The sequence below is a fragment of the Dreissena polymorpha genome, chromosome 5 (genome assembly GCF_020536995.1).
Source record: "Dreissena polymorpha isolate Duluth1 chromosome 5, UMN_Dpol_1.0, whole genome shotgun sequence".
Classification (NCBI taxonomy): Eukaryota; Metazoa; Mollusca; class Bivalvia; order Myida; family Dreissenidae; genus Dreissena; species Dreissena polymorpha.
This window is the reverse complement of record NC_068359.1, coordinates 20,111,108-20,137,687: the sequence shown is the minus strand read 5'-3', so window position 1 is coordinate 20,137,687 and position 26,580 is coordinate 20,111,108. Positions and strand designations below refer to the sequence as shown.

The window sequence follows — 26,580 nt, the reverse complement described above, 5'->3', positions numbered from 1 at the left end:
CCGTATAGGGTTAGTGACTCTATAAGGTTATGGAAAGAATAGTAATTGTCGTTTAAAAAATAAGTTGCATCGTCAGCAAATAGGGACTGTTTGATATCTTCGTCAGGTTCAAGTGATATGCCTTTTATGTGTTTATTTGATTGGATGTGATGTGATAGATACTCGATGCAAATAATAAATAGCGATGATGAGAGTGGACATCCTTGTCGAACCCCTCGTTCGATGTTAAAACTGTTTGAAAAGAAGCCATTGTTAATGATTATACTGTTAATATCGGTATCGAATAGTTTGACCCATTGAATGAGACTTTCACCAAAGTTCATATTTTCTAAGCAAGAGAACATAAATGAATGATCAAGCGAATCGAATTCCTTTTCAAAGTCTGCAAAGAATATTAGACCAGGATTGTTTGAATTGTTGAAATAGTTTATGCATTCTTGGATAAGACGGACGTTTTCACCAATGTAACGTCCTTTTATGAAACCAGATTGAGATTTTGAAATGATTGATGGTAATATTTTTTTTATTCTGTTTGCTATACTTTTAGTTGCAATTTTATAATCATTGTTTAGTAAACTAATCGGGCGCCAGTTTGATAAGGATTCTAAGTTTTTTCCAGGTTTTGGAATAATTGATATAATACCTTGTTTTTGTAGCGTAGTTAAGTTTTCGTTGTTCAATGAATAGTTAAGTGAATTAATTAGATGTGTTTTTATATCATTCCAGAATATTTATAAAATTCGATTGTGATGCCATCAGATCCTGGGCTTTTGTTATTTTGCATTTCTTTTAGGGCTAATCCACATTCATATTCATTAAGCAATCCGTCGCACAGTTCTTTTTCTTCTTGGTTTAAAGCGTGATGTGTATTTTTAAAAAGGGTGTTATTTTCAACATTTTTTCGTTTATAGAGGGTTTCGAAAAATAAACGTTGTTCTTCTAGTATTTGAGTTATGTTTGTTATATCTTTGCCATTGACTACTAATTTGTGTACAGTTTTTTGTTCACTTCTACGTTTTTCAATGTTTGCGAAGTATTTTGTATTTTTTTCATTGTGTTCAACATGCTGTGCACGCGCTCTTAGTATTATTCCATTGAGATGTGAATGACAGATTCCATCTAATATTTGTTTTTTTAATGTTATTTCATTTTCAATGTCGGTGGTATCATTTGTGTTTGTTTAATGCAATTGTTTTTCAAGTGTTTCAATGGTTTTGATGGTTTCAGTTTCAAGTTTGTGTGTTTCTTTTTGTTTAAATGATGTGTATCTAATTGTTGTGTTACGTATATTTCCTTTAATTACTTCCCATAAGGTGTTTGGGTTTGCATCTTTATTATTTTGAACTGTATTTAATATTTCCTGTTTTATTTGTGTTTGATATTGTGTATCCAATAAGATGCTGTTGTTAATTTTAAAGTATCCTGGGCCTCTTTCAGGTTGTATTTTGTGCAGTTAAGTTCAACTATAGAGTGGTCAGTCATAAATCCTGGTTTTATGTTACATGTTTCAATAATGTTGCAAAGTGACTCTGATATTAAAAAATAGTCTAATCTACAAAATATTGTTGGTTTTGTGTTTGAGTGCCAGGTGTATTTGCTTTCGTTGGGATTAACTGTGCGCCATATGTCTATCATATTGTAGTTTTCAAGTATGTTATTTAAAATGTTTCTATTTTTAGGATGAGTATAAAGGTTTCCCTTTCTTTTATCTGATAATGGGTGAAGAACAGTATTGAAATCACCACCGACTATAATGTTTTTATCTTGATTATTAATTATAAAGGATTGTAATGTTTCGTAAAAAGTCGGATCATCTATGTTAGGGCCGTAAATGTTGATTAATGTCAATTGTGTTTCGTGTATTTTGATATCTATACTTGCTTGTCTGCCAATTATTATTTCATTAAAGTTATCGACTGTGATCCCTATATTATTTTTTATCAGAAAGGCAATGCCTTGTTTATTAGTATGTTTTCCACTAAGATAGATGTCTCCTTCCCATTCATCTTTTAAGGTTTGTGCTAGAGTATGTGTTAAGTGACTTTCCTGTAATAGGCATATACTATTTTTTTTTTTCGTCTAACCATTTGAAAATTTTTTTGCGTTTGTCTTTATTGTTTAGCCCTTTTACATTTAGAGTACATAGTTTAATCATTTGAAATAGTGGTGGGTGATATAAATGATAATTTGTGTGTGTTTGTCCAGTAAGTTTCTATTTTAAAACATGTCCAGTTAAATTCTAATATAAGACATAAGATGTCTACATATGCAAACAAAAATAGAAAACAAAAATTATGGATACAAACAGATGAATATTCCATAGAAAAAGAAGAAATGAAAAAAAATAACAATAATGAGAAAAAACAACAACAATAAAACGACCCCAATAGAGACACAAAAAAGCGTATTTCCGTTCATTGGAAAATACACAAACTTATTGACGAATAGTGATCTGAGAAGCAAAAAGTACACATATAACATGTTAGATTGTATGGTAACTTATAATAATAATAATAATGTAATAATAAGAACTACTTGATCGTGTGTGGAGGGTGGTTCGGTGCGTGTGTGTTTGTGTGTGCGGTGTGTGCGCGCGTGTTGCGCGCGCGTTTTATGCGCGTGTGTTGTGCATGCACGTGTAAATGAGTGTGCGCACGGGTTTGTGTGTGTGTGTGTGTGTGTATGCGCGCGTGTGTGAATGTGTGTGCGCGCGTGTGCTTGTTTGTGTACAGTTGTGGGTGCGTGAGCCAGTGTGCGTGTGTGTGCACGAGCGCGCGTGTGTGTGTGCACGTATGCGTGTGTGTGCGTACTTGTGTGTGTGCGCGCGAGCAAGCGCGCGCGTATGTGTTTGTGTGTGTGTATTAGTTGTGTAAAAAAACGCGGTTGTGCGGGTGTGTGCGCGAGTGCGTGTGTGCGTGTGTACTACTACTACTACTACTACTACTACTACTACTACTACTACTACTACTACTACTACTACTACTACTACTACTACTCCTTCTACTACTAGTACTACTTCTACTAAAGTAATAAATACCTTTTAGATGAGAAAGTGAACCAACTCGATCTTTCGTGATTTTAATTATCTCTTAACGGAAGCTTCAAAACAAAACTAATCATTTCATGAAAAAAACCTAGCCATATGAATAATAATGCCAATTAAGGCTCACTTTGCCGACAACGGTCTTCTTGCTCAGCGTGAGAAGGCCGAACACTATCTATTATAAACTATTTATTATTCAATTTATTATTATTATTAATATTATTATAATATATTATTATTAAGATTATTATTATTTTATTATAAGTAGTTGTATTAGTATTAGAATTAGTATTACGTATACTAGAAGCAGTACCTCTATTCTGACTTTGAGACACCAATTCTCGCAGAATCTCGTCTTTTTGTTTCAGCTCTTTCCTAGTTTGAAGAAGGTCTTGTTTTACTGCCTTCATCTCTTCATTTGAGACTGTAAGCATTTCCATGATTTCTGATTGCATCATTTCCATTTGTAATTTCAGTTCGTTAACACTTTGCATCGTAGCGTCCATGACTGCATCCGGCTCTTCTGTGCAAAATACATGTAACATACGAAAATAACCAATAAGAATAAGAGCGATAAACATTTCCCGATCTGTTCCTATGGGCAAGTTGAAGAAGAATGAACGATTGATAAGTGTTCTGGTTTCTTCTAAAAAAGACTTGACATTTTGAGAAGATAACATATACTAGAACAAATGGAAAAATGGCAATTTTACGTGTTTTACCACGGAAACCATCTGATTGCGTGATAGTGACAATCAAACTTAACTTCGTGATGACTCCAATTGCAATAACAAGAAAAATCTTAAATAAAATTCAGTGCAGCATCCACCAAATGTGTTTTTGTTCAAACATGTACCACAAAATATATTAGATTAATTATTCAATACAAATTTTAGTGGCTATCGGTTGTGGAATCCACCTGAAGATTATGAATATACAGTTTGGGGGCTATCCGGTCAGCGAGCATAAAAAAAGTACACTATGTGAACAACAAAAAAAGGTCTTCCAATAAAAATCACCGGCTGTATTGCGATAAGATATGACAATGTGTTCGGTTATAACTTACGTACAATCATTATTTCCGATGGTTTACAGTGATAATTATATATATATATATATATATATATATATATATATATATATATATATATATATATATATATATATATATATATATATATATTACGTTGAGAAAGAGTCATTTATTCAACATTGTATTGCACATTAAATGACATATTCTTCCAAACCCAATATTTATAAACATCATTTGTAATATATCCATTTTGTTAACTGAAATAAATCTAGTATTTATAAAGCATTTAAATCAATAAACAATGTGAACATAAGGTTTGAATAAATAAAATACACCGTATTGTGTTTGTATAAATACTTAAAGTAAACACAAGTTTAACTTTTTAAACAGACATATTTTGTGACTGGACACTTATGAATATTTTTAACATTTAATCGTTACCAATGGCATGTTATGAACATACATGTATACAGCACATATCACAAGCAATCCATGCTACAAAAATATAAACTAAAAAGTAAGTGGATATGAATTATTTGGATCATAATACAATTTTAAACCACGGTCCAATCTCAACATAAAAAAGATTGATAAATAAATACGTAAACTACCGGGGGGGGTATGCTTATTTATATTGTATGCAATTATACAGGTGTAGTATTTACGTGTATATGCAATACTAAAAAACATTACCGCGTGTAGCTATGCATAGTACCAACACCACAAATGAACATCGCTTAATATTTATAAGCACAAAATATACATTGTATAATTATATATTGTGGTACCAAACAAACAAACCGATTAAACTGCCAACAACGATCGTCAATTTTCAATAAACCTAACAAATTTTACAATGTTTTTCTAGTTCTTATCTCGAAATGTTTGCATAGATTATGCCGCAACCTATACATAACTTAAACATATAAAGCAAAGGTACAGTCATAATGCTAATATATTGAATACATCAGCCACACGTTCATCTCGGCGTACATTATTGGCAGCATTTTCCAGAAGTCCCCAGTACGTGCTACTCCACTATAGTAGGAGGGGCATACGGGGATAGCGGTTCCTGTAATTCAAATTGTTTGTGTTTGATTCATTATTTTAAATATGTATTAACGAAGAATGAGTTAACAATGCAGACAAAGTACACCAAGTGAAAAGAAAGGACAATAAATCGGGTATTTGTTTGCCTTAGGGGTAAAACTGTTAAGTTTTGTACGTTAGAAGTGTAACGATTTTTGCCGGTACTTTATCCTTTAGGTTCGTTATTCTTTGAGTTCATTTCTAGTATTTACATTGAAACGAAAGTACGTTTCCCGCGGGTAAGCATTAGACTTTTCTGTAAGTTCTACGCAAATAGCGTGTGTATTTTGGATTGATGATTGTATTTTTATGTACATAATTTGATGATTTAATAATGCAAGTTTGTTATAAAGATGCACAATATGTATTACAGAATATAGTCGCAGTATTCTACAATTATGGTTTGAAACGGTAGGGTTGTGTTTTCGTGAAATGAAATAGTAGGGTGATGTCTTTAGCAAGCAGGTCTCGTGAACTATCAGTATATAAAGCGCTACTCTACTGGGAGCAGTCAGTCTGCGTTCGATTACCGAACAGAACACAACGTTTAATACGTTGCAGTTATTAGAAACCATATACCATGGGAAGTATCTGTGACTTTGGATGCCTTTTGAGTGGGGGTGACTCAGGCAACTTTGCGCACAACATACCATAGCTTGCTGGGTAAGCTTGAGACTCATATATTAGTCCGGGTCACATGTCTGCTTTGTTAATATAAAACAGTGCACTTTTATGGTCTCTTAGGTCAGCCTGAGCAAGGGACATCTCTGTGACTTTGGATGCTGTTTGAGTGGGGGTGACCCAAGCAACATTGCGCATAAAATACCATAGCTTGTTGGATAGCTTGAGACTCATATATAAGTCACAGGTTTCCATTCCAGTTAGTGCACGTGTCAGGTCTCGTAGGTCAGCCTGAGTCTGTCAAGATACTTATTGTCGCTTGTACTACACTGACCGATTGTCTTGCTTGCAAAGCGCAGAGGGGGGACATTGATGGTCTTCCTTGCCTAACGCAGAGAGGGGACACTGCAGACTCGTTGCTATAGGTGTAAGACACCCGAGGTGACCCAAGACACCCGAGGTGACCCAAGTTATCTCAAGACACCCTAGGTGATCCAAGTCAACCCAAGTTGACTCAAGTCATCCCAAGTTGACCCAAGTCAACCCAAGTCGACCCAAGTCGACCCAAGACAACCCAAGTCAACCCAAGTCGACCCAAGTCAACCCAAGTCGACCCAAGTCGACCTAAGTCGACTCAAGTCACATATGGCATATGAAACCGGCTTGTAAAGTGATAAAACGTTCATCATTCCAATGATACAATTATTATAAATCATTAATAGTGTAAATATTCATTGATTCAAGTTTAAATTGATGAAGTTGAGTATCTAATCGAACGGCTAAGGAAATCCCCAGGAAAAACCGTGTGTTGAAAAATACCACTGGTGTTTGTTGTCATTGTATATATCCCGAAGAAACGGTAAACACGTTACAGAAGGAACATAAATATTTTCACAAGCGATTGCGTATGTACAATTTTGTAAATTTGAACACATCCCTTATAAAAAACAAAAAAAAGTTTTTAAGTATAACCCAAGAAACAATAAATGATTTACTTTTCAATCTGTGTTATTTTCACATTAGTAACTTTTAGCTTAATGCCCGCACACTTTGACCATTACTGTGTAATTATTAGCTGAACACATAAGCATTCAAGTGCCGAGTTGGATTTGAACTAATAGTCATATGTAATTCATACGTAATATGTTGGGGCTTGGACAGGCCCAACTCATAGGCATAATGTCCGTCTTTGCATTGATTTGTGAAGGTTCTATTGAAAAAAAAACACGATGGCGGATATGTAAACGCTGAGTAAAGACTCGAATAAAAATACTCTGGATTTTAAAATTACGATTGTTTTATAAAGTCCATCTTCAATGTTTGGTTACTTTTATAAATACCTTTAATACATTTATTGGTTCTCGCTTGTGTTCAAAAGAATTTAGGAAAAATCAAGCCACTATATAAGACATTTTATGATTTTTATATTGAGAAATTAAATAATGATTGTGAGTTTCAACTGTACTTTTAACAATTACTTATATTAAGTGTATAGAGAATACTAGGTTAGCGTTGAATACAGAGAAGTTTATGTTGCGAGGCTTAGAACGCCGGGAGCGCGAGCCTTGGCAAGCGCTTTCTGTGTTCGAGCCGAGCAACATAAACTTCTCTGTATTCAACGGTAATCCTAGTATTCTATTTATCCCTTTTGATTTTTTTTCAACGTGACACTTAACATATATAGATCTAATAACATTAACAATAATTTTAATTGATTCTTAAAAGCGCTTAAAATCTAACGAATGTAACCATGCGTAGTGATATAGCATGTTTTTGTTCTGGTACGCAAAATAGTCTTACAAAATTTCACACAAAAACTGTAAAACGAGAAAAAATATCACCATGAAAAATCAAGCCTATGTAGACATTTTATGATTTTGATATTGAGAAAAACCACAAACTACAAATCATGCAGTTAATCAATGAATTCAAAATTGCAAATAAGCAATTACCGATATTTATCAAAAATAAAATAAGAATAAACGTGAAAAATATCTCCTATGATCTTGGACAAACAACTTAAATTAACGCTTCCAATGATTAAATTGGTAATTATACCATAGTACACGCTTCCAATGGTTAACTACCTTCTTCGCACAGAACACCTTAGAATCCAGATATGCAAGAGGATTTGAAAGAATCAATTCCATTATTGCAAGACCCGCAGTTTCAGCAAGGATTTGTTGCACATTCGTCGATTTCTGGAACATGTTGTATTTAACAAACAGAGCTGAAGATGAACGATGTGATTTTTAAAATCTTGTTGATATAACTACTCTTAGCGAATGGTAAGATATGTACACGAACACTAACGAAGTGAAATTGCAGCCTCACAAGCAAGTAAAAAACCTTACTAGTTAAAAAACCGTTGACCTTTATATAGCCTACAAACCGAATTCCAAACACAAAAGGACTGGATATTTGCTAAAGCACAGGAATGAACAGGAATGTATAACATGATAATGTTTCTGGCGTTTTATTTTGACTATATATTAAAGGGGTTGTAAGAATCTCAAGACATCAAAGTTAACCCTGAGTTATTCTCTTCATATTTAATTGTAAATAAACATGAATCTCCTTGCATAAGGCTTTACATCCAATGGCACAATATAAGATCAAACATTTCAGTTTAAATACGCGTATACAATCACCATCATTTATTAAATGTAATCCTCACTAGCAGTTGTTATTGGAATCTTAAACGAGCGTTTTTTTGGATTATTTATTGATTATGCTTAAGCAAATAAATCTTCAAATAAGAGCATTTGACATACTACCTGTTTCACAAAGTCGTCCGGTGTACCCTGATTTACATAAACAGGTAAACAAAGCAAGTTTATCAATGCAAGTTGCTCCATTTTTGCACGGACTTGATGCACACTTGTCAATGTCTGAAACATTTGGTATGTATACGGAGTATAGGGCATTCACATATTTGTTTTATCGAAGCGAAAGTTTACTGGTAGTCACAGAATGCGAAAAATGTGCCACACAACTGAAAGTCAAACACATGACAAAACACGACCTTAGCGATTGCATTCCTTAATGAGCGAACTGGCTATTACAGGAGTTATCCTCTCAAGCTCAGTACGATTTACTCTTTTGTATAGATTATCCATTACATAAATAGTAGAACCAATGTGACAAAAACATCGCAGGATTAAACATCACTTTATATTCCAAACTTTATTACGGACGATAATCTGTTAAATAGTAAAATTTAAAATAAGCAATTTGGACGAATAACAACATGGTCATGACCTGTTTCGCAATTCAGTCCCGAGAATACAGTTGCGCATGTACATTGGTAAGTGTTCAGGCCGTCTATGCAGGTAGCAGCGTACTTACAAGGCAGAATGGCGCATTCGTCAATGTCTGAAACATACAAATATTGGTACGTACCTCTACTTGTACATGATTGCAACATACAATATAGTGTTAAACACAGGATACGAATGGAAGCTTTTGGGAACGACAAAAGTATCATCAGGATATATTTGTTTAAATTAAGTATTGTATATAAGTGGGTAGCTACTGATGGTTGTTATAGAGCGATACACAAAAAGTAGTCCATCTTCTTCAAACTTGATTGAAAAAGTATTTTACTAATGTTAAACTTTTTTCAACAAAATACAGTGAATGAACAGGTATTAAATGAAAAGCATTCGCTAGCCATATAAGACAGTCGAAATATAAGACGTTCTGGGAAAACCGGGCGTTCTGTTCGCACAGGCTAATCAGGGACGACAATTTTCCTCCCCCTAGACTGTATTTTCGCTGATAAGAGTTTTCCTGTAGCGGAAAATACCATACAAGTGGAAAGTGTTGTCCTTGGTTTGCCTGTGCGGACAGCACAACTTTTATTTCTAAATAGTAGAACCAATATGACAAAAACATCGCAAGATTAAACCTTACTTTATATTCCAAACTTCATTACAGACGATAGTCTGGTAAATGTTAACACTTCAGAAACGCAATTTGGACGAATAACAACATTTTCATGACCTGTTTCGCAATTCGGTCCCGAATGCCCAGGTGCACATGTACATTGGTAAGTGTTCAGGCCGTCTATGCAGGTAGCACCGTTCCTACAAGGCAGACTGGCGCATTCGTCAATTTCTAACACATACAAATATTGGCAATTACATCTACTTGGACAGGATTGCAGCATTCAATATAGTGTTAAACACATTCCTATTATATTTAAATATGATACGAATGTAAGCTCTTGGGAACGAAAAGAAGTATCATCAGAATATGTATTTTTGAATAAAGTATTGTTCGTTAGTGGGTAACGACTGAAAGTTGTTATAAAAAGAAACACAAAAAGTAGTGCGTCTTCTTCAAACTTCAAACTTCAAAGTTTTTGCTTTTGTAATATGTTCAACAAAAGACAGTGTATGAACAGGCATCAATTGAAAAGCATTTGCCAGCCATATACGGCAGTCGAACTTTAGACGTTCTTGGAAAACCGGACATGCTGTTCGCACAGGCTAATCAGGAACGACAATTCCCCGCCTCCCCCTTTTGGACTTATTTTCGTTCATTTGAGTTTTCCTATAAGCGAAAATATCATACAACTGGAAAGTGTTGTCCATGGTTTGCCTGTGCAGACTGCACAGGCCAATATGGGAAACATTAAAGCATTAAGACTTGTTTTCCAACATCAAGGCTCATATTTTTTATTATTATACCAGTTTGACAGTTGTTACCGGTCCAACCCGCTGAACATTGGCATGTGTACTTGGCCACACCGTTGACACATGTGGCGCCGTTTAAGCAAGGGTCAGAAACGCATTCGTTGATATCTGAAAGGAATCCATGATTTTGTTTTCAATTTATTGTTCATTGATTATGTAAGTGTTGTGACTATCCTGAGGTTGATTTTTTAGATACTCAATACCCCCGTAATTACTCTATGTTCGATACGAAAAATATTCACAAAATACAGGTGTCCGAACACTTAGAGTTGAAAATTGAAGTTTCCGAAAATAGCGTCAATTGTATCAACGACTACCGGTAATAGCACGCGCTTGTAAAATACCATGCCGTATAGTATAAATTACTGTTATATATGTTTGCACTGCATTTTAAATAATTTTAATCTAATTTATTTGACAGAAAGTTAATACAAGGTTGTACTTTGACCAACGAGTTCAAAGATGAGCATGTGATGTAGCGATACTCGCTAGTATGAACCTGTAATTAACGCAATAAAAAAAGCAAACTATGAATTCTGTGTTTGTTCATTTCCGATAGTTGTTGTCTAACACCTTCCATTGTTCGTAAAACTTGCAATATGGTGCATCACACCTTGAAGCTTTTAGTATTAATCACAGTTATTTTACTGAGAAGGGGTAGTACCATTGCGGTAGAAAATTGAACTGTTAATTGGCACTACCTCTGGTAATTGTCATAACGTTTATGCTATCGGGCGAAACCATTGTTTAATACCAGTTTACAACGTTATTTACCCAATAACGCAAATGTAATGGTCCGTTGCCCTCATGCATGCACCTGCCATGTTTACTGATGTTAATTTGGTTGTAAAACCCCATGATCGAAGTGTCATTAGATATCGAAAACAGGACCGCAATTTGGTAAAATAGCGCTGTAAAATATACTGTCCGAAAACATAGAGACATTAATTATGGACGAAAACTCGTGTGTCCGAAAATTAAAAGTCACGAAAAATAATTATTTTTGCAAAAAAAGGGGTGTCCGAAAACTTAGAGTGTTCGAAAACATAGAGTAATTACGGTAAACTGAAAGTGGTGCAAACAACCTGCCATTGTATTTTATTGAAGAGCTTTCGATTTAAAACAATAGTACTTTGTGCAAGATAAATTTGGTATTTTTAAATCTAGTTATGGTATGAAGGTGCTCAAACAATAATCAAGCAAAGGTAATGTCACAAAGAATTATATTTACTTATGCAATTCGTATCTGAACCATCGTCTTGATAACCGGCATTACACTTGCACAATCCATCAGAACATTGCCCATTTGCGATGGTTGCACACAAATCAAATTTTCCAGAACAGTTGTCATTTAATTTTCCTGAAATGTTTAAAATGCACGGTTGCCTGATTAAATATGACAGGAATAGTTCAATGTCGTAATGTCGCAAACAGCCACATAACTAATGCAAATGCAATACAAAAATAACGTAAGTAGATGTATGTCAATGTTTTGGGTCAACTTAAACAGACCTTATGTGACGAAGTCGGGAAATAAATCGTTGACACTACCTTATTAAAATGTAAAATTAAAAAACGTTGCAATTTAGTTTAACCAGTTGCAACCAATGTAAAAACGAGTGACATTGGATTATAAAAATCAAGAATATTTGCAAATAAAAAGTCACCTGCAACACATGTCGGTTGATAACCGGACCACCCTGTGTTCACAACGCACGTTCTGGTATTCACACCGTATATTATGAAACCGGGGTTGCATGCGTATGTAGCAACACTACCGGGTATTGTTGCGTTTGTTGCCACTGTTCCGTTTGCTGGATTCACTACTGCACCACAACCTGAATTGCAGCAAAACAAACGTTTGCATACATATTTCTCTCTGTTGAAATGTGTTTAAAATCATTCTTGTTGAAATATATGTGTTATTTTTTGTTAAAGTTTGTAACATTTACCATCCAGTTATTTAAGTACATCACACTTTGATATTTTGTTCATTTATGCTTACTATAATCACATCTAGTCTTGTCACTATTTGCAATGTAGCTTCGTGCCATAGGGCAGACGCAGACGAGCATTACTGCAGTATCACATACTGAGTTTGGGAATGCATCACATTCGCCCCCTCCGTCGGAGCATGCTATATGAAGAAATAAACATTGCACTTAAAAGCGCGACTTGAGAAAGCAATCATTTAACACGATCTATAACCATTGTGTGAAACTGTCTTCATACGAGGGTTATACATTTTATGTTAAGATTATACGATTAGGAAGTGAGGGCCACATTTAAAAATGGTTAACCACACGCTTTTATGCTAAATGTTCAAATTTACATAATAGTTTGATGTTAAACCAATACATGGCATACTATTCATTTTACGAAATCTCGAGGTTGACAAAATAAGAATATTGTTTTTACATTTTACAATCACTGTTAAGCATGATCGTTGACATTTTCAAAATCTTAAGATAAAAAATCGGTTTCATAACTTCAATCATTTACCCGAAATTATATACTTCTCACCATACACGATAAATAAATCGATAAAAAAATATATGTAAATAAATTCATTAATTTTTAACATCAGTAATTAAAAAATGATTTATTAACAAACGGCCGAACGAATAACATACAAAAAACACGAACACAAAAATACATGTATTTACATTAACATTATGTTAAAGAAAAACATATTCCTTACTAGTAGTGAAGAGTTGCCCATGGATCGACGATGCAAGTAGCGCCAGTGTCAGAATAAAAGTAAAAGCGTGCATTTTGATAAACCTTACTGCAACACAGCTGAATAAAAAAATCTTCAAGTTTCAAAACAACTAGTAAAGCTGATTAAAATATAATCGTCGTAAGGATTGAACACACCTTTGCCTATGTTTCGCTTTGTTTGACTATTTATATGTATGTCAAGCGAATTTGACTGTCAATAATTGTCAAAAAGACATTTTTTAAAGGGGACTCTTAAACACTTAACAGTTGGTAGTTTTAATCGGGAGGCGGAAAACGACAACGGGCGAGGCATGGTATGGTATTGCGCAAGGGGGGGGGGTTAGAGGGTTAGGGTTTGGGTTAGTGTTAGGGGTCGGGTTAGGGTTTGGGTTAGCCTAAACCCAACCCTAACCCTAACCCGACCCCTAACCCTAACCCTTACCCTAACCCTTTTTTGGGGTTATCACCCCTGACCATGCCTCGCCCGTTGTAAAACACAACGATTTTTTCCGATGGCTCGTTCAGTTTCGTGAGTAATTCATATGCAGGAAATTATAGGTACAATTTAAGTCATGTGCAGAGAATGAGGAAGATATTCAATTATATTAAAACTACTTGGTGAGAATAATGTATACTTAACGTTGAATAATACACAAGGAAGCTCTATCTCTCTCTTTATATTGTTTTTCCATACGGGTCTGAGATCGCATCAGCCTTAGGCCATGATGTAACAAAACTATTTAAGAATTTCATTTAAAATACATCTTATATGTAAAGACTTTTTAAACATCAGAAAGCAATAAATTAAATTCGCATTTGTATCGTTAGGCATGTTGATAAAATAATTCACTTTAAAAGATATATCAACTTAAAAGACTGTCATAAATTTAACAGTCCTTATGAATCCCTCTAATTCATCCGTCCTCCCACCTTCACCCGATGTCCAATAGGATTTTGTGAAGTATCTCATCGAAGTCGAAGATACGGCAAGAAGTCTCGCAACAAAGCAAATACGAACAAAGAAACTATCTTGAATAAATATGTTATTGTGTTGATAATTTAACATCAGAATCCGAATCTAGACATTCATGTACAGCGATTTCCATTCTAATGAAACTCGCAGAGGTGCAGTAGCGTAGAAGTCGCATTACTCAAAATATAAACTTTATTTCTACTAAACAAGCTGTCATTTTCATTCACATTCGGGGAGTTGTTATTATAAAATAAGTGTATACTCTCAAAATATTCATTTGTGCTGAAAGTATTTTGTAAGTGTTTAGTATGTCTTTCCTGTAGTATTTGTATTAAATCTAAACCATATCCTTTTATGATTATAAACTATTACCTGATAGCGATATTTTTATTAGTAATCATTACAGTGTAATACATTATATATACATACATGTATGCATATATATATATATATATATATATGTATATAACTGGATTGCTGCAACAAACGGAATATTAAATAGAATTTAAAAAATGGTAACTTGGTATTAACTTTTTATGTGTGCATGGTATGTCATTAAATGTTTTTGATTAACAAATAATTTAGTAATCCAAATTGTCAAAATCTCGAATCTTGATTTCTCTCCGGGCCATTGACTTTCTTTTCGGCAAAATATATGCTAATTAAATAAGTGCTTTGTCAAACTCTATGCGATTGGTGTCGTGTAATTTAAAATGGATCAGTACAATCAATTGAATTGCTTTCAAACCAAAGATGCCTTCCGTATCACCGGAAGAATTGTTGAAATATGGGAACAATATATTACTGATGTTTAAAAATGATTTAAAAAATAAATAAATCTGTAACATAAAATCTATTGGTTATTGGTAATTTAAGGGACTTTTTCACACATTTTGGTATGTTAATTATTTGACAGTGAATACACTAAAATTATAGATTAAAAGTTACAAGGTCATGGTAGTCACTTGTGTGTGCGTATTCCTAGAATTACTCGTATGGTAATAGAAAATCAGATGTTTATATCAAGCATATAAGTTAATTGTGCCTGACGCGATTAAAACAATTTTAGCGAAAATGTTCATAAAACAAAGACGACGTATCATGCCCATGAATCATGACTATCGCTTATACATAAATGTCACTGTGGCACTTAAAATTTGTCGGCGTTCCACATGTAAGCAATGAATAAAAGTAGATGTTCATATCATACCCTTTTGATTGGATTCCTTATTTATTTGAATCTATTGACCATCATATCAATGTGTGCATTAAGTATGTCCTTTGCTTAAAGTAATTCATGATAGATTTTTGTGGAAAATAGCCATGACCGGCATGAATTGGTTTTCACATTATTTAGTATAGTGATGAGCCTGATAAAACAGCACGTCGTGCGCAAGAACAAGATCCCATAGTGCAAGATGAAAGGTTTAATTTACTAAATCAGTCGGAAATGCTTTGTCTGGAGCAATGCTGTGTCGGCATGGCAGGATTTTCAAATAACTAAGACAAATAAATGAGCATGCAATTTGTTACTGATTAGTAGTACTTTTGACGTGATGCTTGTTATGTGAAACGTCATTGTTTGGACCTGCTGCAATTTCTGGATTTTGATAAGAGGATCGATATTTTTCAGCTTTAGGCAACACTGAATTGGCAGGGAATGATGCGTATCTTGCATCAGCAAAGCCAGTACCCTGGGCTGTTGTCAGTCAAATTTTTGCCTATGATTAATATGTTCAATGGGGACAAAGCGTGCATTCTGTCAACATAAGTCGTAGTTTGCAACCTTGCCACAACCTTCACACCATTGTAACGTTTGACCAACCCTTGAATTGGAAAGCTACCGAAATCATCATTGATGCGCCACAAAGTAGTTGAAAATGTTGTTCAGAATTTGGGATGTTTCATAAACGTATGAACTTGCGGGGGGGGGGGGTTGGGGGGGGGGGGGGGGTTGGGTGGGCAAAGGATCCCTCATGGAAGAAACCGCTCTCAAAAACATACTTGAGGCTGTCAATTGAGAAATGCAATTGTGCACATTGTGACACGCAAAAGCTGTCCAGAGGGCTTCACGGGACCATCTTTATGTTGAAAAGTGTATACACAGCCAGCTTTCAGCCGAAATGACCAAGGAAGATCCAGACATTCAGATGCTGCTGGATCATGCCAAGGATTTGTACTTTTGAGGGGCAAAACGACGCTAGCAGATGATATTTTATGCGATTTTGGTCAAACTCGAGAGGGCTACAGAGAAATTGAAACATGAAATTGCCCACACCTCAAAGACAAACATAGTATGGCTGAATTATAAGCTTATGATTTTCAATTCAAGGGTGTTGATTAAAGCATATCGTACTGGGTGTTGGTTGATGCGTTAGGCAGTGCCCAATTTGCTATCCATCTTTGCTGCTGCTGGCTACATTACCTGCAATCTGCGTATTACTACATATATCTGCAGCAAATAAGCAACCTAGAGGAAACGCACCCGGACGTTTATCGAAAATTCGGTATTGGTTTTCACGTTGTTTGTAGGAGCCATCAGTGCTGGACTAGGCTATGACTTGATCTTGTTATTGAGCAAACATTGATACTGTTTTTATAGAGCACATGTGGTCTAACTCGCGGCAGTGGAATGACTGAGGAACTGCAAACCCCTTGGACCCTATCTGCAACGTCCGATCACAACAGTACGATGCAGGATTTCACAGACCTGACCGATACTACAAGACACCGTGTAGCGTTAATGTGCAACATGAAGTCCGAATTCAACGCCAGGGACTCCGTGATCCAGTAACGCAACAATAGCTTGTGCGTAAAGCATGAACACAAAAACTCAACTGAATTGTGCATCAAAGGTGATTCTTCTGATCTGGAGAATATGCAGACACATATTACAACCTGATCACCATACACAGATGACCCTACTCTCAGAAACATGGTCAATGGAACAGTGGCTGAGTCACATGTGAATGTTCATGAAATGGAGGCGGTTGGGAAAACGATCATAAGAGATATCATAGGAAAGTCGCTCTTTGCTTATAAATTCACGAGAAAATACAGAGCCAAATCTCTTTGGAATAGCTTGGCTGTTAAAATCGCTTCTGACAGTGCGTTTGATCCTGCTCTTCTGTTCCAGAGTTTTCTGGTGGTGTCAAAATATGGAGATCCTTCCCTTGCAGTCGTATTGTCTTATGAACTGAGTTCCTATCTTGCTGCCTTCTTTGAAGCCAAGAACATACTTTGTACAGCAGATAAGCCTCAGATCGCTCAGGCAATTTAAGAGTATGCTGTAGATGATGTGAGGCTGTGATGAACTGTATTCATGAAACAGATGCATGATGGTGGCACTATGCTGCATCGTTAACCATGGAGAAGGGCGACTACTATAACGCAATAGCCGAGTCTTATGTAGATTTAGTGAAATGCATTACGGACAAGCGACATTGGGTTTGATGGCTACGAAGACAGTGATTGTAACAAAGACGAAACGCACAGGAAACGTGATCATATTGTGAGTTTAAGCAAAGAAACAGAATGCTCATGTAAAAAATGAAGACTTTTTGTCTCGTGACAGAAACACGGCCGGCATGATTGCTCTGATCAGCACAACTCTGACTAAAATGGGATGCTATGTTGTTCTGTCTTCAGGGAATGCAGACGTTCAAATTTTTAAATAAAGTATAACGATCCCGTCGTAGCAACACAACGTTAATGAGCGAGGATACAGATTTGCTCATCTTGATCCTGCATTATTCCGAAAGGGACAATAAGTCCATCTAGTTCCGCTTTTTTGTAAATAAATAGTCAAAGGAACGCAAAGTGTATAATATTAACCTTTTGAAAGAACTCGTGCTTATTCAGGCTGTAATTAATCTTCAATGATTTTCAGCAACGGTAAAAAATCAAGTCTACAGACGTTAGTAAAACCTAATCCTATCATGAAGTCATGTGCTGGTTCATTCTGTCTTCCAAAAATCGTAAATTGGATTTTATGATTATTCAACTCCTTAGTGATAACCTCAATTCGATTAAAGTGTTTCTTGTCTCATAAACTATGGCATTTTACATAACAACCATAACGTTTGAGTAACAAGTTATGGACTTGTGGCCCTTCGTATTGTGTTGATGGCCATTTTGGACGCAGTGTTGAATTTCTGTGTAACATAATTAGCTTATATTTTGTCTGATGATATAAAGGTGATATTAATGTGTTGTTTGCTCTCTGAAACCTGGGTATATTCACCAAATTCATCAAATTTGAGTGAATAGTTACAAAGTTATATTTAATAATCATAAATATGTTTTGGCGGCCATTTTGGACGCTGTGTTGGATTTGTGTGTAATATAATAAACTTAAACAATGTCTGATGATCGTAATGTGTTCTTTTCCCCCTTGTTACCTATTTATAGACCATCTTTGCGGCCATTTAGGAGGCCATGTTAAATTTCTGTGTAACAAAATTAACTTACACTTTGTCTGATGATATTTATGTGTTCTTTGCCCCCTGAAACCTGGGTATAGACACCAAATTCATCAAATTTAAGTTGATAGTTACATAGTTATGACCATAAATAGGTTTTGGCGGCCATCTTGGCGGCCATTTTCGACGCCATGTTGAATTTTTGTGTACTAAATTAAACTCAAACAATTTATGATGATCATTATGTGTTCTTTGCCCCTTGAAATCTAGGTATATACATCAAATTCATCAAATTTGATTGGATAGGTACATAGTTATGATCATTATTAGGTCTTGGCGGCCATCTTGTCAGCCATCTGGAAAAAAACACATTTCCGGAGGTCCGATTGTGGTAAACTTTTAATATGTTTTTAAGGACCTTCTACCCTACTTGGATCAGTTAAAATACGTTTTGTAGCAATTTTTTTGGGGGTCAAAGTGTGTATTGACCCTACTTCGGTTCAATTTCTCCCAGACAATTTATGAAAATTAAGCTGATTTAGGCCCCATCTTCAAAGGAGAAAAAAATACCAAAAGCTGCCAGTACCAGACTGTTATCAACCATTTTCATTTGCTACTGGCATGCATCTTCCAAGATATATATGTGTAGTTTTGCCCCCCTTACTGGTACACCCCACCTCAATTTTGGGTACTTGGCTGAAGGACTAATAAGATTTTGAATGAAGATACGAGCATAAGAAAGACAAACCTAAAATAAACGGTAATATTTTAAGTCAGCTGTTTTTCGACACTTAATTATTCTTTGAGAACCCAACACACTTGTATGGAATATATAAATGTATGTATCCAGTTCAGCGCAACCTCCCTGCAACAGCCAGCAGCGGGACAAACTTTGATTGACTTTTGTAGAGAGATTTTATTCACTGAATGATTCTTATTTACTACTAACCATAAACCAGTGTCATCTTTATATATAAAGTCTAATTAAACAAAATTAAAGAGTAAATGCGTCATTCCTGAATATCAATATCAGTTAATACAGTAAATATTACAGGCACATGGTTTTCATTTATTTACTTATTGGGTTTTACGGCGCATAGATCGGTATTCATGCCATTTAGCGCCGAGCACATGGTTTTCAATCTTTGGTAATCATTTCATTGACATTTGTAAGACCATTATAATTTGAAAGTTAGTTTCGAAAGTAATCCAGCCGCTGACACTTTCAGTTGAAACAATATTTGATTTTCAAAATGTACATAAACATTACAAACAGATGCCAATACATAAAATAATTGATAAACATTAATGGTCACAAATTACTTTTAATTAATTTTTCGAAAAGGATATGAAAACAAGTATTTAGTACTTAAACTGATTCATCTCCTGACACTTTTGTAGGAGCTGGAGGAATTAAAGTTTCGAAAAGACAAACACTAGTACTTTGTAACATCATCAATATTGTACTCACAGGTGGATTGCGCATAAAGTATCTTTATTATTCAACGCAAGAAAACAATGATATATTTGAAAATGTCATTAATAAATTAGTTGACTTCCATCGAAGTCATATAAGCAATGCATTATGTCTCACATTTTATTACAAAGAATCATTCCACGTGACACACACGTAGTACCAGTGTGATTATAAAGCTAACTTGACAAAATTCGATTCGGAATGTCCCATTTGTTATGCAAATCTAGAAACAGACAATATTTAAAACACAGAATAATAACTTTATTTTACGTTAAATTTATGTATTTTTATTATGAATCAAATAAATAATTTGCACTTGTACACATCATTTTCAACTAAGATAACTGTTTTTCCTCGCTCTTCTACAAGTAACTGGTATTTTCTCGAAATTGCATATTTCATCAACAACAATCAACTATTATAACATCTTTAATTACATCTGAATAGATTATCCTAGTAGGAGTGTCAATTTACTAAATTAATAAACTTTGAATATTATAATTACAACACTATTTGTCTGCATGTCTTTGGAAACTCCAAACAAGTTTTGCATAATATGATGAGATTAAAGTACACCATAATAATGTTGTTTCTGCCCTCAGTCACATTGAATACCCAGAAGTGATAATCGTTTCCTGTGCACAGGTTTCAAATGAGGTTTAAGATCTGCCGGGCAGAATACCGGTATTATGGACACATTATTATTATTGGCGGACACTGTTTAACTTAACACAGCCAATGTCTTGCTTTCAAAATAAGTTAGTACAGATATATATATATATTACGTACCCTACCAAATGTCATTTTAGGTTGGGGGCAAAATTAAGGTATCACAATATTATTTGTAGCTAGAGTACCTAGAGATCATTCTCATGAAATTAGGAGAAATGATGACAAGATTTGATTTCACTATATGATAAATGTAAAAAGTAGGAAAGGGCCATAACTCATCAAAAAAAATGTCCAACCGGAATTAAAATAACATGTGCAAAACCAGGATACCAGACCATCCTGTAGTTATTAAGTGAAAATCTCTTAAGTTATTTCTGAAGAGTAGCGATAGATTCAATGAGATTTGATCCCTCTATATTATATATTGTCAAAAGTAGGGCCATATATTTATCAAAAAAGATCCAATAAAGACCATCATATTTTGTATTATTTTGGTATAAATCTAGTTACTGAGGAGTAGCAATTACAAAAAAGGTAACGGACACAAAGACAAACGCATCCAAACCTCCACCCACACACAGAGCGTAAACCTTAAATCCCATCTGATCAAAGACCAGTAGGGGTAAAATAATAACTTTGTTTATAATTTTTAATAAGGAAACATTGTTTACAAAGATGTGATGCAGTACAGTCCATTAGTTTAATCCGCGAGTCCATTCCATGAGTCCAGTCCACCAGTCCAGTCCATAAATCCAGTCAAGGTTTTCTAGACTGCCTATTTATCGCAATATGTCCAGATCATGATCTTAACGTATTGCCTGGTATCATCATTTGGGAGGTAAAACTTTCCATAGACACAGCACACTTCTTCGTCATCGTCAATGCTCTCATCATCCGATCCGGATACGTTTCCCATTCCACTGGTCGATGGTTTGAGATTGAGTGGATTCATTATGACGGTAGATGTGGATTTCCTCTTTCTCGATCGTCTTTCCCTTTCCTGTGTTAAGCATATTTTCCTTATCCTCTTTGTACTGGGATAATAAATTCCATGAACGAGGGATCTGTTATGTTTTTTTCCCAGGTATAGGTTTGGACAGGCGTGGCTTTGCATTCTTCTGGATTTTAACTTTGGAGCACGTACATGCACAACCGCATGCTTTGCTGGGAGGGATCTCCGCAGTTTCCATTTTCATTTTTAAATATGCTTCAACAGCATCTTTTCCCTTCTTAATTGCCTCGACCTTCTGAACGGGTCTGTTGTCTGTGAATGATTCACAGGGAAACAATTTCGCCCGTTCCACCGCGTTTCCATCTAGAGGATATATTTCTGCTTTTGTAAAAACGCCAGTTATATTTTAGGGGCACATGGCACGAAGGTACGCTTTACACGCCATTTCCGTCATGTCATATTTGGTTACGGACGTACCCATGTTATCTTTCATGAAAGAGGCACATTCCATATTATAATAGCCATTGAATGGTCCGAATATTCCCACAATAAGCGGCTGAAGGGGATAAGACGTATGTGCTGGTGAAACAAATAGAATGATGTTATTCGCTACCGCCCAATCAATCATCTGCCTCGATGTGTGACTTGCGTGGCCATCGTATATGAGCAGTATCTTATGCATTGCGTTAGCGATGGACCGGACATTTGGTAGAAAGTGGTTTCGGATATAATCGCTGAATATTGCAGAATTTGACCATCCCGATTCAGACATTACAATCTTGGATCCTTGCGAGCTGCCTTTGTAAAGGTCTTCGTTCATCCGCTTTCCTTTATAAATGAAGTACGGGGCGTTTGCGCAACCTATCACAGTTGTGGTTGTGGAGCGGGGGGATGTCACAGACTGTGGTTTTTCATGTATTGGGGCCATTATATTTGGAGGGCGGTGCTCTGGCAAAATGCCGGTTACGTCAAGATTGTATACGAATTAGGCTTATCAGACAACCCGTTTTCTTTAATAACCATTTTCAGATTTTCGAAGTATCGATCGACCTCAACTGGTATTGCCGATTTTGCTCTGTTGGTTTCCAGCGCACTCGATTTTACCGAGCTTACATACTCTTTCCATCGCTGTAGGAATCCAGTCAACCAGCAGTTGCTTAACGGTTTTGCGTTAGATTTTATTCCTAATGTCTGGGCTAATTCTGCACCAAGCTCTTTAAGTTTATTGTTGGTTATGCCATAGCCTAGCTGTGCCATTACCTTTCACTCTATCTCGCAGAGTCTGAATTGGGACTCCTAACATCAAGGCTGCCTTTCTCACAGATAGTTTTTCTGTTTTGACACTATCTAATGCCTTATTTAGAAGCTCTGGGTGTAAATGCGGTACTTCGCGTAATGCTTGCTAGATTTTGGACAAGGCTGGAGTTTCAAAAAAGAGAACAGGATATGTATGAATTTTTTTCAAACGACGTTAATTGATTTGTAATCGTATTGTAATGCAAAGTATTCAAAACAGAGAACACTCTAGAAATTCGAGACGGGCCTCCAAGGGAAACAGACCGGTTTACGGAGGTTTCGTCACACTGCAGTTTCGTTACACTGAATTTACTGTAGAAAACGGGTAGAGGGTTCGTCACAATGGTAATATATTAGTGTGAACAATACCGGGAAACTTTAGCACCTTTTATTGACACCTTTCTTCTGTTATCATTCAACATGTTTTTTTTTTCTTTTCTGTTAAATTCGATAAATTGAAGTGTTTAGTTAGTATACACATGCAATTAAATAACATATTACAATGCTGATTATGATTCACAGAAAAACCCTTTACGGAATGACATCGGGTCTTAAAATAAACAAAAGTAAATGTACTGTGCTACGAGTAGGTAAATTAAAACAAAGTAATGTCGTATATAAAAAAGAAATGAAATTTAATTGGACATCCGATGAAGCCACAACGTAAGGAATTATTTTCACAAATAATGACAATGATACAGTTCTTAAAAACATACTACCTAAATGACAGAATTTCAAAAACTGCTTAAAATCATTGCATCACCGTAAACGTACACTAATCGGAAAAAACACAGTATTGAAAACGTTTGCACTTCCTAAGTGAATTTATGTAACTGTATTAACAGTTCTCCCAAATCCACCAAATGATGTTATTAACGATATAAAATCAGCAATATTTAATTTCATATGATATTGGACGGTAAGCCTGATAAAATAAAACGAACTCAGTTAATTCAATCTGTAGAAAATGGAGGTATTCAATTAAGGAATATTGACTCATTCTTGAATGCAATCAAATGCAGCTGGGTTAAAAGATACCTAGATAATACCAATACGAGTAAATGGAAATTATTCTACCAGAATATCCTAAAAAAAATATGTTGACTCCTTACTCTTTGAATGTAACATCAGCAATACTATCTTACATGAAATTGCAAACAAAAACATATTTCTGTCTGATGTTCTATCAGCATGGAGTGATGTCGCTCATAACCTAGAAACCCAAAACAGCAGTAAAACTATTTTATGGAACAATAAAGACATAACTTCAAACAATAAGACGTTTTTCTATAAAGATTGGTTTGAACGAAGCATTAAATATGTCGACCAATTATATGACTACAGAATCAAGGATTTCTACTCTTTTGACGATATATGCTACATATACAGAATACCTTCAAATAATTTTCTGAAGTACTACACACTAATCAAAAGCATACCCATGCATATTAAATCTGAAATCAATACAAATAATACACCATGTACTCAAACAACATTCGTAGAAAACATACTTGGAAGACAAAACAAACCGAATAAAATATTTTACACACTGCAAATTAAAAACCCTACAGAAAACTCCAAAACCCAAAATAAATGGCAAGTCCTTTTCGGAGAACATGAAATTAATTGGAAACACATATTTACCATGCCATATAAAGCAACTATTGAAAGCACACTGAGAAATTTTCAATATAAATACATCCATAGAATTATAGCTACAAATAAATATCTCTTTAAATGCAAATTATCTATTTCAAATCTGTGTGACTTCTGCGGTGAAAACATCGAAACTTGGAACATCTTTTTTGGGAGTGCAAACACATCCAGCCTATTTGGAATCAATAAGTATCTTTTCTTGAACAACAGCAACTAAACGTTAAACTATCTTTCTTAAATGTAAGTTTCGGAATTTACTCATTGAAATCAATAGACTGTAATAATATTGTGAATTTTATTCTTATATTGATGAAATATTTTATCTTTAACATGAAGTACAAAAAACAAGTACCAAATTTTAATTGTTTTGTCAATAGTCTTAAACTAAAAATCCAGATTGAGAAAGAAATAGCGCTCAGTAATGACACATTACAAATCTTTGAACAAAAATGGAATCGGATTAAATTCTAATAATGTTTGTCCACTTATATACATTTCACTCTAATGTTAGTTTATCTTTCTAAAATATTTGTGTATATATATCTTTTTCAATCTTATAAGATCATTGTGAATATACAACAAAACACACAAGTCCAGTACACTTTCTTCCGACTTTATACAACTCATCATTTTTCATAACTGTTCTTCTGTTGTTCTTTTCTTTTCTCCTTAAAAAAATATATAGCATATCTTGTATAACATGTCTGAACTTTAGTGCTTTGTACAACCACTATGTTGTATGATAATAAACATGTATACATTGTATGTATTATATTGAATAAAAAAAATGATTCACAAAAAACATTTATTCATATACAACACAATATTACACAATACATTAACATAAAAATCTACTTAATAAACGGTATAATAATATACTTACCTTTACACAACACATACATTTATTTGCAAGCAATATTACACCAAAAAATGTTTGCATATAAAACATTAAGATACAATCAAATACAAATCTACTCAATAAACGGTATAATATATATATACTTACCTTTACACAACACACATTTATTTGCAAGCAATATTACACCAAAAATAAATATTTGCATATAAAACAAAATCAAATACAAATATACTCAATAAACGGTACAATAATATACTTACCTTTACGCACAACATACATTTATTTCCAAACAATATTACACCAAGCATAAATATTTGCATATAAAACATATTTATATATTTATATATATAAAACAGAATAACATCAATTGTTCTTTGAATAAAAGAACAAAACATCGTTGTTAGTCCCAACTGTTTGTCTATAGACGCTCCAGTTCTCCGGCTTCCACATGGATCCCCGGATCCACGTGCGCTCAACGTAATTGACGACATTTTCAGAAGAGGACAGCCAACATTGATAAAGCAAAATTTATGACGTATGCGTACAGTAAATTTTAATTAGTGTATTTTTTTATAATAGATAATGTTATTAACAATAGAAGACCAGTGAATTAATGTGTATACCATAAATAATTACGAGGTAAGTAATAATTATTGTTAGTACTTCTTCAGACTGTAGCATCATCTGTTCGAAGGCAGGAATGATGTGTTCGCTCGGTAGATACGGCAAGGACATGAGTTTCCTAAAGAAGAGGAACTTGTCGCAATTTGCCGCATAAGCTGTTGCGAGACCCTCATTTACCACCTTCCTGTACACACGTTGGTTCCAGTGGAACACGCAGCCCTTAACGGTCGCTCTTGGGTGCAATTGCCGTATCGCCTGACACGCGGCTGAAACAAAAAAAAAACTCCTCTGTCATGTCGGCTGTTTCCATTTGTACCTCCGGTACGTCTTCTGCTGGTCGGCTGCATTTGCGACATTTCCATTCTACTACAGCTGCCTTCATCATTTTGCGATACTGTCTTAGACTGATACCAGTGTCACAAGACAGGTGTTGCCATTTTTCG

At 34.9% G+C, this 26,580-nt stretch overlaps 1 protein-coding gene and 2 long non-coding RNA genes across 3 annotated transcripts in view; all 3 read right to left on the bottom strand.

Moving 5' to 3' along the window:
• The window catches only part of LOC127831657 (complement C1q-like protein 2), a 9,231-nt gene extending 5,556 nt beyond the window's left edge, over positions 1–3,675 (bottom strand). Inside the window, exon 1 of the mRNA XM_052356680.1 lies at positions 3,357–3,675. Coding sequence (XP_052212640.1) covers positions 3,357–3,624 — 268 coding nt within the window. The 5' untranslated portion in view covers positions 3,625–3,675. The remainder of the gene's footprint in view (positions 1–3,356) is intronic.
• Positions 3,676–4,575: 900 nt separating this feature from the next.
• LOC127831663 (uncharacterized) lies at positions 4,576–9,168 on the bottom strand. The gene is made up of 4 exons (XR_008026446.1): positions 9,048–9,168; positions 8,564–8,677; positions 7,874–7,987; positions 4,576–5,148 (listed from the first exon to the last, which is right to left on the bottom strand). It is a non-coding gene; the product is annotated as an uncharacterized LOC127831663 (long non-coding RNA).
• A 2,558-nt stretch (positions 9,169–11,726) lies between these two features.
• LOC127831664 (uncharacterized) lies at positions 11,727–12,609 on the bottom strand. The gene is made up of 3 exons (XR_008026447.1): positions 12,492–12,609; positions 12,154–12,324; positions 11,727–11,846 (listed from the first exon to the last, which is right to left on the bottom strand). It is a non-coding gene; the product is annotated as an uncharacterized LOC127831664 (long non-coding RNA).
• Positions 12,610–26,580: the final 13,971 nt, after the last annotated feature.